Below are 13,491 nucleotides of genomic sequence, written 5' to 3'. Positions count from 1 at the left end.
GTGCTGGTGATTCACTATGGTGACCTTCTAGTTCTATTGATCTTTGGAAATATTGGAGGCTAATCACATATTGACGGCATTGTAATTAATTTTTATACAATAATTATATTGTCTTTATTTTTCAGATATAAGGACAAACTCCTCTTTTTTTAGCAGCGGTATGTATAGTATTTATCACAGTCATTGTGCTTATTGCTTTGTGTCTCTACATTCATTTGCATTCCATATAGTAGATTGATGAGTCTGAACCATTAGCTCGTAAAGAAGACCTTTCACCACCTCACACATGTGGAGATGATCATAAAATCCAGATTCAGGCGCACTTGGAATTTTCCTTCTAACCCCTACGGTTGCGGAGATATCATTCCGAAGTTCTGACCATTGTAATCTGTGTTTGGTCAGAGAGATGGAGCTAGGACTGGAGCTGGAGGCGTGTGTTATGCTAATCTTCTCTCATATTGTCCAATTAGAGGCAGAGAATCGATTACGAATATTGAGCTGTGATTTTTTTCTATGTTCATCTAATGGTTGTGTTCAAACACATTCCGCTAATATACTGTTGACATTGGGGCAGATTTATCAAGTGTCTGAAAGTCAGAATATTTCCAATTGCCCATGGCAACCAATCACAGCTCCCCTTTAAAATATTCATGAGCACTGGTGAAATGAAAGCTGAGCTGTGATTGGTTGCCATGGGCAACTGGAAATATTCTGACTTTCAGACACTTGATAAATCTGCCCCATTATGTTTACAATGTTTCGGCAGTTTTGCTTGTGGGCGCATTTATGCGGCATTTGCGCCAGTATTAATTACGCGGCGTTTGCGCCAGTAATGATTATGCAACGTTTCTGCCAGTTACAATTATGCTGCGTTTGCTCCAGTTGCAGTGACGCCGCGTTTGCGCCAATTATGATTACGCGCAATTCGTGCCAGTTGCGATTACGCGGTATGATAATGTCCATATAAGTGAAGTATCGTAAGGTCTTCTTTAAGTAATATACATGAAAAAACGAAATGTAGTTCAGCTCACCAAACTCCTAAATACTCTCAGTGTCCCATGATGGTATCGCGTACATGGACACACCGCAGCCAATGGGTAGAAATGCCAAAGCTTCAAAAATTTGTCCAGCGCAATCCAATAATCACTTGGGATTGGAAATAAAATAATTTCTTCTTTATTAGATCACACGTTCTCCCATAAAAACAGCAACTAGTCACATGCAGTTAGCAGCACCAGTCCGGTCTACGCGTTTCGACGCAGTGCGTCTTAATCATGATCTGATCTTGTGATCTAATAAAGAAGAAATTATTTTATCTCCAATCCCAAGTGATTATTGGATTTCGCTGGACAAATTTTTGAAGTTTTGGCATTAGTTCTGGCATGAGTGTCCTACATGGTCATGTTATCAACATTTTATCTTCTGCAAATATTACAAAAAAAAATGGTCATGATGATCAGAAATGGACTTTTTCACAATTAAAACAATCAAAATGCCCTTGTTAAATGGCTTTTGAGCAAAACATTTTGTCAACAAGTTGACTTGTTGGGGCACATTTACTAAGGGTCCTGCGGTAACGATTCCGTCAGTTTTCCTAAATATTTCCAATTTGCGCTGAATTGCTCCGGGTTTTGATGCACGTGATCGGATTGTGGCGCATCGACGCCACGGCGGAAATCGGGGGGCCTGGCCGTCAGACAACCCGACGGATTCGGACAAACAACGGAATTTAAAAAAAGAATTATGTCGCAAGATTAAGCACTCACATGCACCGGGAAGAAGAAGGTGAACTGCGGCAGAGCAGCGACACCTGCTGGATATCTGGAGCTTAGTGAGTCCTGGCAGATCCGAATATGCATCGGATCACGACTGGACCGGGTAATTAAAGGTGCCCCTTTATGTACTTTTTCTTGAGGATAAAGGACATCTACCACCATTTTCTCGGTGGTAGACTGTCCCATAACACAACCTCGTTACCGGGATGGCATGAGGGAGCCTATTTTAGCTTCCTACAAGGCTTCTGTTACAGCGAGAAAATACGCTGTACGATCTTCTGTCTTGGGCAGCTCGCAGGTATCCACTGTGGCTGCGAAAGAAATCAAGCAAAATTCAAGCCAGATGAGGTCATCGGCTGCTGGCCACAGAGAGACATGGGAGCAGTGAATAACAATGAGGCGGGGGGCGTGCATAAATGAGGTCTCGGAGGAGCCAGGATGCACTCGCCGGATGGGACCCTGAGCGCCTCGGCTCATTTGAATATTTCTAAACACTATTTTCTCTCTGTAATGGAGGCCCCGGAGGAAGCTAAAAGAGGCTCCCTCATGCCCTAGAGGTAACGAGGGTGAGTTATGGGACAGTCTACCACCAAGAAAATGGTGGTAGATGTCCTTTAGCAACACATGAAGCATAAAGAGCTTCAATCTCATTGAATTATTTTTTCCTACCAGATCTTCTCTACCCGTATGGACCTGCTCTTGATGCTTTATGTCCAGTAGATGATGACCGGTCGTCACCACTTATACCTCTCTCTACAGCTCTCCCTTTGTTTGGACACCATTATTCATATCTTTATGTGAGTATATATGGTATATTCACTTTGGATCAGTTGCTTAATTATACTGTACTATAATGAATAGATTACTATCGGCCAAAGTAGGAAGAAGGACAGCAAACCCAGGTTTTCCACTCTCAGTGGCCAACTGATTAAATTAGTGGCACGCCACCGACGATCCAGGTGCAAGGATCCTCAAGTAACAAATACATAGAGGAAGCAGCAGTACTCCAGTATAGGAATATCAGCAACAAAAAATGCATGTCAAAGGCTCATGTTGAATCAAAACATCTCTGCCAAGCCATCGGGGGAATAATGACATTTGTTTTTCTATTCTGTACCGGAGTGCTGCTGCTTTCTCCATGTACTCATTGATAGATCTGCTAAGATAAAGTGACGGGACATTATGTTATACGTATCTATGGATCGTAGAAACTCAGTTGATCTCAGAGAATCATGTAAGTGGAAGTTGTGTAACATTACTGCTTTTATATTAACAGGTGAATAACAATGGATTATTGTCATTCATAAACTCAATTTCATTTTGGGCACCACAACCGCTCCCAACATCACTTGATAATCCATTCCTAGCCGTTTTCTGGGCAGATGCTGACAACAGAAGAGGTGGTAACATCTATTATCGGCAGAGCATGGACACAGGACTTCTGGCTCGGGCAACATCGGACATTAGAAATTACACCCAGGATCAGAACTTCCAGGCCCAGTGGGTGTTTGTGGCTACGTGGGACCATGTTGCATATCATGGATCAATCAGTAATAGGGTAAGATTTATGATATGTAGCTTAAAGGACCTATTAACCTTTTAACAACCAGGCCCTTTTTTTCCACTTCCATTTTTCACTCCCCACCTTCAAAAATGTATAACTTTTTTATTTTTCCATGTGCAGAGCTGTGGGAGGGCTTGTTTTCTGCGTAACAAATTGCACTTTATAGTTACCCTATTTAAATTTCCATGTGTACTTAGAACGGGGGAAAGAACTCTAAATGTAATTGGTGAAAAAATGCATTTGCACCATTTTCGTGTGTGGTTGGATATGGCTTTCATTGTGCAATATTCTTCATTTTGCCTTTCTTCTGGTGCTAATAATTTTTTCAAACTTTGATGTATGGAGCTGTGGGTGGTGTAATTCATTGTGGTTTTTGATGATGTTTTTAATGCTACCATTTTAAGGACTGTAAGGCCTTTTGATCTCTTTTTATTGAATTTTTTAGATTTTTCAAAATGGCAAAAAATTGGCATTTTGGGACACGGCGATACCTAACATGTTTATGATTCTTACTATTTATTTATATTAGTTCTAGGAAATGGAGAGTGATTTGAATTTTTTAGGTTTTTTATTAAATTTTTTTACTATTTTCTACTATTTTACTATTATTGATTCTACCATATACCATATGGCAGTCCCCAGGTTACATACAAGATAGGGTCCGGAGGTTTGTTCTTAAGTTGAATTTGTATGTAAGTCGAAACAGTATATTTTATATTTGAAGTTCAAGACAATTTTTTTTCTTTTGTCCCAGTGACAATTGGATTTTCAAAATTTTTGCTGTAATTGGACCAAGAATTATCAATAAAGCTTCATTACAGACACCTTACAGCTGATCATTGCAGCCTGGGACTATGTATAAGCATCCAGAGAGCTTCATCAGAGGACACAGTGGGCAGAGGGTCCATCTGTAACTATTTGTTGTCTGTAAGTCGGGTGTACTTAAGTAGGGGACCGACCTGTATATGGGGATCTTACACATCATCTAATACAATGCACCGACAGCTGTGTTACCAGTGTTTGTTTGATGCAATATGCAGCAAACACCCACCTTGTATGATGGGCCCACCGTGTACGGGAGCCAACGTGTGACTGCCTCCACACATCATTCACAAGAGAGAGGATGGTGACAAGACGTAGAGCTACAAATATTGGGCCTTATAAGCTCATAGACATCTTCCCATGTGGTTACAGCAGGGCCCATAGGCCACCAAAACCGAGGACCCTTTCTGAGGTGGTGCCAAGAGACTCTATTATCTGAGTGCACTTTTTTCATGTGAAAGAAGCTTTAATGAATGCATCTCGTGAGCAGAAGATTCTTCCCTCTCACTATGAGGACATCCATCTTTATGCGGATCGATCTCAAGCTACACTACAAGCCAGGAAGCAATTTCACCCGCTAACATCTTTTTTTGAGCTGGAGTACGATACTTTCTGACCATTGTCAATAGCCTCTTGCACAGCCATACACCATCTTCTTCCCGGTGTATGTAAGTGCTTGATCTTGCGGCACAATTTTAAAGTTAAATCCCGTGCTCAGTCCGAATCAGTCCGACGCCCCCCCCATTTCTGTCGCATGAAAGCCGATGCGCCAAAATCCTATCGCGTGCGACAGAATCCCCTCCTAAATCCCTTTCCTAGCGGCACGATCCCTGAAAACATCAGAAAACCCGACGGAAATGCGGCCGCGGGACCCTTAGTAACTAAGTCCAGTGTTTCTGTTCTATAAAACATGACATCCAGTTATTGTTTATTTATTTTAAAAAAAATGTCTCCATTTTAGGTGAACACTTTTCAGGCCGTGCTGATCACTGATGGATATTCTACTTATACTGTATATAACTATGCGGACATCCAGTGGACGACGGGCACAGACGATGGGGGTGACAGTTCTACAGGACTTGGAGGAACTCCAGCACTGGTAATATTATAATTAAACAATGTTTTTTATACATCAAGATAAAAGATATTTTTAAAGATTTCCATATACGTTGCCAGAAACATGAATCCCACAATTTACTCTAAATAAATGTTTTAATCTATTCACTATTTTAACTGTCACAATATCTTCTAATCGGGTGATTTCTCACGGCACCTAGATTTATGTAGGGATATTGGGGTACAGGGGGCTGAGTACATAGGCAAGTTTACAATTCTTACAATTATGAGAATATGCAAAACTGCCAGTAATTATGTTTATACCTCACAAATATTTGATATTGTTTCTATCACATAACGTATGAATTAACTCCTTAACGACCTGGCCCTTTTGGGGTTTTTTCACTTCCATTTTTCACTCACCACCTTCAAAAATCAATAACTTTTTTTATTTTTCCACATAAAGTGCTGTGTGATGGCTTATTTTCTGCATAATTAACCGCACTTCAGTATTTAGTATTCCATGCCGTGTACTGGGAAGCGGGAAAAAAAATTCCAAATGCAGTGAAAATAGTGAAAAAACACATTTGCACCGTTTTCTTGTGGGCTTTTACGGATTTCACTGTGCACCCAAAATGACAGGTCTACTTTATTCTTTGGGTCGGAACGATTACGGGTATACCAAATTTATATAGGTTTTATAATGTTTTCATACATTTACGAAAACATTTTCATACTTCGGTGTACAGAGCCGTGGGTGGTGTCATTTTTTTGCAACTTTTGATGGCATTTTCATTGCTATCATTTTTAGGACTGTACGACCTTTTGATCACTTTTTATTGATTTTTTTATATTTTTCAAAATGGCAAAAAAGTGCCATTTTGGACTTTGGCTCTATTTTCCGTTAAGAGGTTGAACGCAGTGAAAACCGTTGTTATTTTTTGATAGATCCAGCATTTTTAGACACGGCGATACCTAATGTGTTTATGATTTTTACTGTTTATTGATATTTATATCAGTTTGAGGGAAAGGGGGGTGATTTGAATGTTTAGGTTTTTTTTTATTATATATATATTTTTTTACCTTTTTTTAATTTTTACTTTTACTATTTTTCAGACTCCCTAGGGTACTTTAACCCTAGGTTGTCTGATCGATCCTATACTATCCTATACTACTGTATGGCAGTAGATGGGGATTTTCCTCCTCATTCATTACAATGTGCAATTGTGCAATTTGAAGCCGTCGGCACTGTTGCCGGCGGCGAGCGGCGGGAAAACACCCTTGATTGGTGCTGGTACCGAGTGTGGGTGTTACCTGTAAGCCTTTGCTGCAATATCCAGCAAAGATTTACTGGCTACGGCAGGGGCTCGGCCCGCGAGCCCTCCCTATGCACTGGGACTCGCGCGCGCCGTACTAGTACCGTGCGTGTCGGGAAGGGGTTAAATACATTTAAGGTTTTACATTTAAAGACAGGTACAATGTTTCAAGCAATATGCATGCTCTTCCAACCTATTGTTAGAGTAATGCACAACAGGTACATTAAATTATGTAACGGCCGACAATAAAAGCACAGACATCGGGGGGGGCGTGGCTAGCCATGCAACAGGACGGACGCGTCTGAGGAGTGCTCCGCTCCGGGCCCAGCATAAAGGACTTACCTCTGGCTATTGATGGGGAGATCGGGTCACCGGAGGTCTTCCACAAACTTACGGGAGAGGTCTGCTCCGGCTACCCCCATTTATAACTTTTTCCAGCCCCTCCAACAGCGCTCACCCTCCGCAGACAGCGCTTCCCGCCAGCTTAGACCCCGGGCGACGCCATCTTGCCGCGCGGCTGCGCCGGCATTGAAACGGCAGGCACCTTCCACTAAAGGTGCCGGCGGTCACCGCTCCTGCGCCGATCGCCCGGAACATCGGGCACACCAGCCGGCCTCTGCGGGGACCGGATTGCTGCAACCACCGCCACTCGCGGCGCCCCGGTCTTTACAGCCTTCCACTAAAAGTGCCGGAGGTTACCGCTCCCTCGCCGATTGCCCGGACCATCGGGCACACCAGCCAGCCTCTACACGGACCGGATCGCCGCAATCACTGCCTCTCGCAGCGTCCCGGTCTCTGCGGCCGCCGGACGGAGCCCCAGGGTCACAAAGCCCGCCTGCCTCATCAGTGCACATGGCACCTCCGCAAAAGGTGAAAAATAGGGCACAGGATGGCCCACAAACGAGCCCCACACCAAATTCCTCCAGAAAGGGGACACAGCCTACATCCAGGAACAGCCCACCATCTAAAAGGTCTTTATTTAACCCTTCTGCCTCCTCAGTTCCTGAAGCATCTAGAGATGCAGCTCCTATCATACGAAACCAACTTTCACAGGGAACTAACTCCCCTCCATCAGACACTATCGCTCTAACTGAAAATATCCCTCCTCACTCTGATCTCCCTCCACCTGAGGTTGCAGCTCATACTCTCAAGGGTCACCCCGAATTACAGGCCTTACTGGCCCTCCTTCCCTCTAAAAGGGATATGGATGTGCTTGCTGCTGACTTGAAAGGTGCATGGCGCCACGATCTACAAACAGTACAGGAGGAGATCTCTGATTTGCAGGAGAGGGTAGACGATCTGGAAACATTCAAGACTGAAGTCTCCTCCACGCTTACAGATATGCGAGACCAAATGACAGCAACTATCTCTCAACAACGCCAGTTGGTACTGCAAATGGACGACCTGGAGAACAGGAACAGGCGCAATAACATACGTATTAGAGGCATGCCGGAGGCTACTCAATCTCAAGACATAATCCCGACACTAACGGGAATATTCAATACTCTACTGAATCGACCTGTGGATACGCCCATTGAAATGGACAGAGCTCATAGAGCACTCAGAGCGAAGAGCTCCGACCCATCTCGCCCAAGAGATATCATTTGCAGAATTCATCATTTCACCATTAAGGAACAGATCATGCAAAAACTAGGATGAAAGGCGATTTGGACTTTGATGGTGCCACGATCACACTCTTCCCCGACTTGTCCAGGAGGACACTTCGCCAAAGAGCTGTTCTTCGTCCATTGCTGTCCCTACTGCAAGAGAGAAACATACCATACAGATGGGGATTCCCATTTGCGCTTCATGTCCGCTTGGGAACTAAAACAATGACTCTCACTCACTACGAGGAGCTCCAGCCTTTTCTACAGGCGTTGGACTTGCCGGATATACGCCTGCCAGATTGGAACGCTCCGCTACCAGAGAACCAACTACCGCAGAAAAGGCGAACGCAGTGGAATGTGGACGCTTCACCATTTGTCGCTTCACCGAGACCTCAGAGACAGAGACCTCGCGGAAACCGTCCTGAGGAGCAGCTCCAAGAAGACTGACGGGAACAGCTCATACAGAGTTACGTATGTGATGCTCCAAAAGTTGTTTTTGAAATGTCTTTATTGATATACTGACCCTCTACATTGTGTTCCTATCTCCTTGCTCGATTCCACTGCCCCGAGCCTGGTTGTGGTCTGTGGATTTGACTGGTTTATTGGCATACTCGCCACGGTGGCGGGGCAGTGGTCTTGAGCGTTATTGATATGTAAACGATCTCCCCCACCTACTACTATATGTTAGTCCTGCTTAGTTAAATTTTGTTCTCAGTAACTTAATACTTACATGGCCCGGATCACCCCTCTTTAATTCCGGGATAATAGCAACTTGTTTTGTTGTTCGTGGTTTTGCCTTAATACCCCCCCAAATAGGTGGAACTGTGATACGGCATCTCAGTTCCTTTTTTTGCTTAATTGCATCTCAGTTGTTTAGCTAAATTCCGATCTCCCCTGTTTACTGAGGGATCGGTTCTTCTACCCCCCCTTCCCTATCCCTAATCCTCTATAGTAGCACTCTTCATAACTTACTAGAGCTGATACCCATCTGACACTGACATGTCGGTTCTAAATATTGCTTCCTTTAACGCGAAAGGCCTCAATTCCCCTGAAAAGAGGTCGCAGGTATTGTACACTTTTCACAAACGCAGAGTCCACTTTCTGTGCATACAGGAGTCCCACTTTAAGACGGGGCATGAGCCGAATATTAACAGCAGGTATTACCCCACCCACATCCATAGCACTAACCCAAATGGAAAGTCTAAAGGGGTGTCTATTTTTGTGCATAAAAACACCCAATGTAGAATACTTGACAGTGTAATTGATCAGGACGCGAGGTATCTGTTTTTAAAGTGTGACATCCAAGGTTCTATCTACACAATTGCCAACATATACGCACCTAACACTGGTCAAACTAATTTTTTGATAAAAACTCTAGATCATTTATGTACATTCGCCAGGGGTTCCATAGTCCTATGTGGCGATTTCAATATGGTACTCAATCCTCTACTTGACTCCTCCACAGGCCGTTCTTCCATCCCTTATAGCAAGATCAATAGGCTCAGGAAAAGCTTACATTCTTTACAATTGTGTGATGCTTGGCGAATCCAACATCCTGATCTCCGTGATTATTCCTATTTTTCACCAGCCCACAATTCGTATAGTAGGATAGATCATGTCCTCCTCCAACATGGTCTCTTGTCAACTACAATACAGACTGATATTGGATCCATCCTCCTATCAGACCATGCCCCAATTTTTTGCACCTTATCTCTGTCGCCTTCCAAAAAAAGACCATTTAATTGGAGACTAAATGAGTCTCTCCTAAATGACTCCCTATGTGTGGAGGAGTTGAAAAGGTATACCCTGGATTTCAACTTAACACACTTAACTGATAGTACCTCGGAGGCTATAAAATGGGAGATGCTAAAAACAAACCTAAGGGGCATACTCATGAAGCATGGCTCCAGGCTTAAGAGAGAAACAGGGTTTAAAATAGAATGCCTATTTGCCTCTCTACAACACCTGGAGGCCCAACATAAACAATCCTTACAAGAGTCCACCCTGAGGCAGCTCATCTCGGTGCGACATGAGCTCAATTCCCTTTTAGAAGCGAAACAACAGAAGCTAAAACACCTATGTGCCCGCTCATTCTATGAGTGGGGCAACAAACCGGGCAGACTCTTAGCTAGGGCTCTAAGGGATAGACAGGCATCTACATATATACCTTCTATCAGAAATCACAGAGGTATTAAGGTGCACACAACCGAGGACATTGCTGAGGCTTTTACAACATATTACCACTCCCTGTATAATCTCCCCCCTCCCTCTACGGCCTTCCCCCCACCTAGACCCATGCAGACACTTGAGCAATATATCAAGGATACCGCTTTGCCCACTATTCCTGAGCTTGGGGTAGAACAGCTTGAGGCTCCTTTCTCACCAGAGGAACTTCAGTACGTGTTGAAATCCCTACCAACCGGCAAGAGCCCTGGCCCCGATGGGTTTACTGCAATTTTCTACAAATCCCTACTTACTGAACTTTCCCCTCCTTTGCTACAGGTCTTCAATTCTATTTCCACCACGAAGTCTCTCCCTTCCTCTCTGCTACATGCGCATATAACCGTGATCCCAAAAGAGGGTAAGGACCCTCAGCTGTGCCCCAGTTACAGGCCAATTTCGTTGATAAACACGGACGTCAAAATCTATGCCAAAATGATTGCAATTCGTTTGTCTCGCTATGTGGGTTCCCTAGTCCACCCAGATCAAGTAGGGTTTATACCCTCTAGAGAAGCTAGGGATAATACCCTAAAGACATTCTCACTGATCCATTACGCAAAACGCTCTTCAGCTCCATTCTTGGCGCTCTCACTTGACGCCGAGAAGGCGTTCGATCGGGTGGACTGGGGATTCCTTGAGGCGACACTAGGCCAAATTGGTTTAGGCCCCTTGATGATGGCACGCATTAAATCCCTCTATCACTCCCCGAGAGCCCAAATTAGGGTAAATGGATCCCTCTCCGACCCTTTTTTGATAAGTAACGGCACACGACAGGGATGTCCGCTATCCCCACTATTATACGCGTTGGTAATTGAACACCTACTTATCGCAATTCGCAAAAACTCATCCATACGGGGAATAAAAATAGGGGGGACCACCCACAAATGTTCTGCCTTTGCGGATGACGTTCTACTGTATCTGGCTGACCCCCTATCATCTCTCCCTGCAGTAATGGAATCACTCAATGAGTTCGGCTTTTTTAGCAACCACAAGATTAATCTCTCTAAATGTGTTGCAATGGGGGTGGGAACGGATGCGGTGACCACGCAGACTCTGAGCAGCCAATACCCATTCACTTGGAAGAGGGAGGCGATATCCTACCTGGGGATCCAAATCCCGTCGGATCTTACCAAAACTTACCCACTAAACTATGGAGCAATATTGGAATCGCTTAAAGTTGATCTTGCTAAATGGACTACCAAAAAAATATCATGGGTGGGTAGGGTAGGGTGTATTAAAATGACAATTCTCCCCAGGCTCCTTTATCTATTTCAGACGATCCCACTGTCCATCCCAAAAATTTTCTTCAGTAAACTTACCAGTATACTCAACCGGTTTCTCTGGGCTTCATCCCATCCCCGCATAGCTAGGACAACCCTGATATGCAGAAAACAACAGGGAGGTCTGGGATTACCGGATTTCAGAGGATATTTCTTTGCCTCATCTCTAGCAAGAGTACTGGACTGGTTCCATAATAGGGAACATAAGCTCTGGGTCCAAATAGAAGAAAAGTTAGCTAAGGTACCCCTTACAACACTTCCATGGTCTAGTAGTTATCTAACAACATCACACTCAATTCAGGAGCTGCCTTTTGTAGCCGCTCAAGTTATGAGAACACTGAAACGCTCTTTGGACTCCACGCACTTATTCACCTCAGATGGTCCTTTGACACCCATATCTGACAACCCAGAATTTCCTCCAGGAATGTCTACAGATTTCCTTGCTGCAATACGAGGCCAGGGCCCTCTCCGATTTAAGTCAGTCATCAAAGCTAGTTCTCTCATCCCATATGAGGAGATTCTTACTAGCGACCTCCGTAACCCCCGGGCACAGTGGGAATACAATCAACTAGCACATTTTTATCAGGCTATTAAACATAAGATAAATCTACACAGAGAATTAACGCCCTTTGAGCTACTGTGTACCGACCAAGGTGCAATCTCACACACAATCTCACAGATATATGGGCTGCTACTGGACAATTGGGGCAAAGCGGAAATTCCATATGTTAAGGCCTGGGAAAGGGAGTTAGACAAGTCCTTCACACAGGAAGAGTGGGCAAAAGCGTTTGAACTATGCCACAAATTATCTGTCTCATGTAAGTCCCAAGAGACAAATTATAAAATTTTGTCGCGCTGGTATTGGGTTCCCACTAAGTTGAGGTCAATCTATCCGACTTGTTCAGACCTATGCTGGCGATGCCACCAGGCCCCTGGCACAATGTCCCATGTGTGGTGGGGATGCCAACTGCTCCGCCCCTTTTGGTCGCAAGTTCGTAGGCTTATCAATAAGCTGACGGGACACCAGCTGGGGGACGATCCCTCGACTCTGCTCCTTTTAATTCTCCCTTCATCAATAACCAAGGCCAAAAAGTCACTCATGGGATTTATGCTCATTGCTGCAAGATCCCTCATCCCTAGGTTATGGAAGACAACCAGAGTCCCTCAGATCTCAGACTGGTTCGGAGAAATAACTCTGCTACACCGGATGGAAGAGCTTACTGCCGCCAAACAAAATACCAGTACCGATAACACGACCCTCTGGGGCCCTTGGCTCACCTTTAGGCAATCGTCAGAGTTCAATACCTTTTCGTAATAGTGCACACTCACCCTTTCCTTTATATCTAATCAGCTCTAGATGACAACTAATTTTACCCTGTATCCCCCCCTCCTGTCTTTCTGAGTTTGTATTACCTTCCCCCTCAATGTTAGTAATATTGTTATCTACAAAACTTTTTTATATGAGACGTTGATAACTATCACTCCTACAAATATATGACCTATCATTGACTTCATTAAGATGATGATGTCCAAGTAAACTGATTGTTAATGAGGTTCTTGTTTTAATACATGCTTTATCGTTTAAAGTGTATTTAAGTATGGCTTTATACTGTACGGACCTGCGTGTCCTATAATTCCAAAAATACCATTTCGTGCAATGTCAATGCCACAATTGTTTAATAAAGAATGATACAAAAAAGCACAGACATCATTTGTTACATTTTACAGAAGATCTCCAAATACGTCACCCAAAAATCTTTGTTAATACATTTCCATATGATGGGAGTTTCTGAGGTGGATACAAACAGGAGTTATTTTATATAATGATACGTGGCTGTGTAAATAATTACA

The 13,491-nt window shown here is 43.7% G+C and overlaps 1 protein-coding gene across 2 annotated transcripts in view; it reads left to right on the top strand.

Moving 5' to 3' along the window:
• LOC140065533 (uncharacterized) overlaps nt 1-13,491 on the top strand; it is a 67,374-nt gene that overhangs the window by 42,940 nt on the left and 10,943 nt on the right. For both annotated transcript variants that reach the window (XM_072113130.1, XM_072113131.1), the window contains exons 9-12: nt 126-158; nt 2,448-2,572; nt 3,052-3,333; nt 5,123-5,260. In XM_072113130.1, the coding sequence (XP_071969231.1) occupies nt 126-158; nt 2,448-2,572; nt 3,052-3,333; nt 5,123-5,260 (578 nt within the window). The remainder of the gene's footprint in view (nt 1-125; nt 159-2,447; nt 2,573-3,051; nt 3,334-5,122; nt 5,261-13,491) is intronic.

Source organism: Engystomops pustulosus, chromosome 6 (genome assembly GCF_040894005.1).
Source record: "Engystomops pustulosus chromosome 6, aEngPut4.maternal, whole genome shotgun sequence".
NCBI lineage: Eukaryota > Metazoa > Chordata > Amphibia > Anura > Leptodactylidae > Engystomops > Engystomops pustulosus.
The sequence above is the reverse complement of the archived record's forward strand: the minus strand, read 5'-3'. Positions and strand labels throughout refer to the sequence as shown.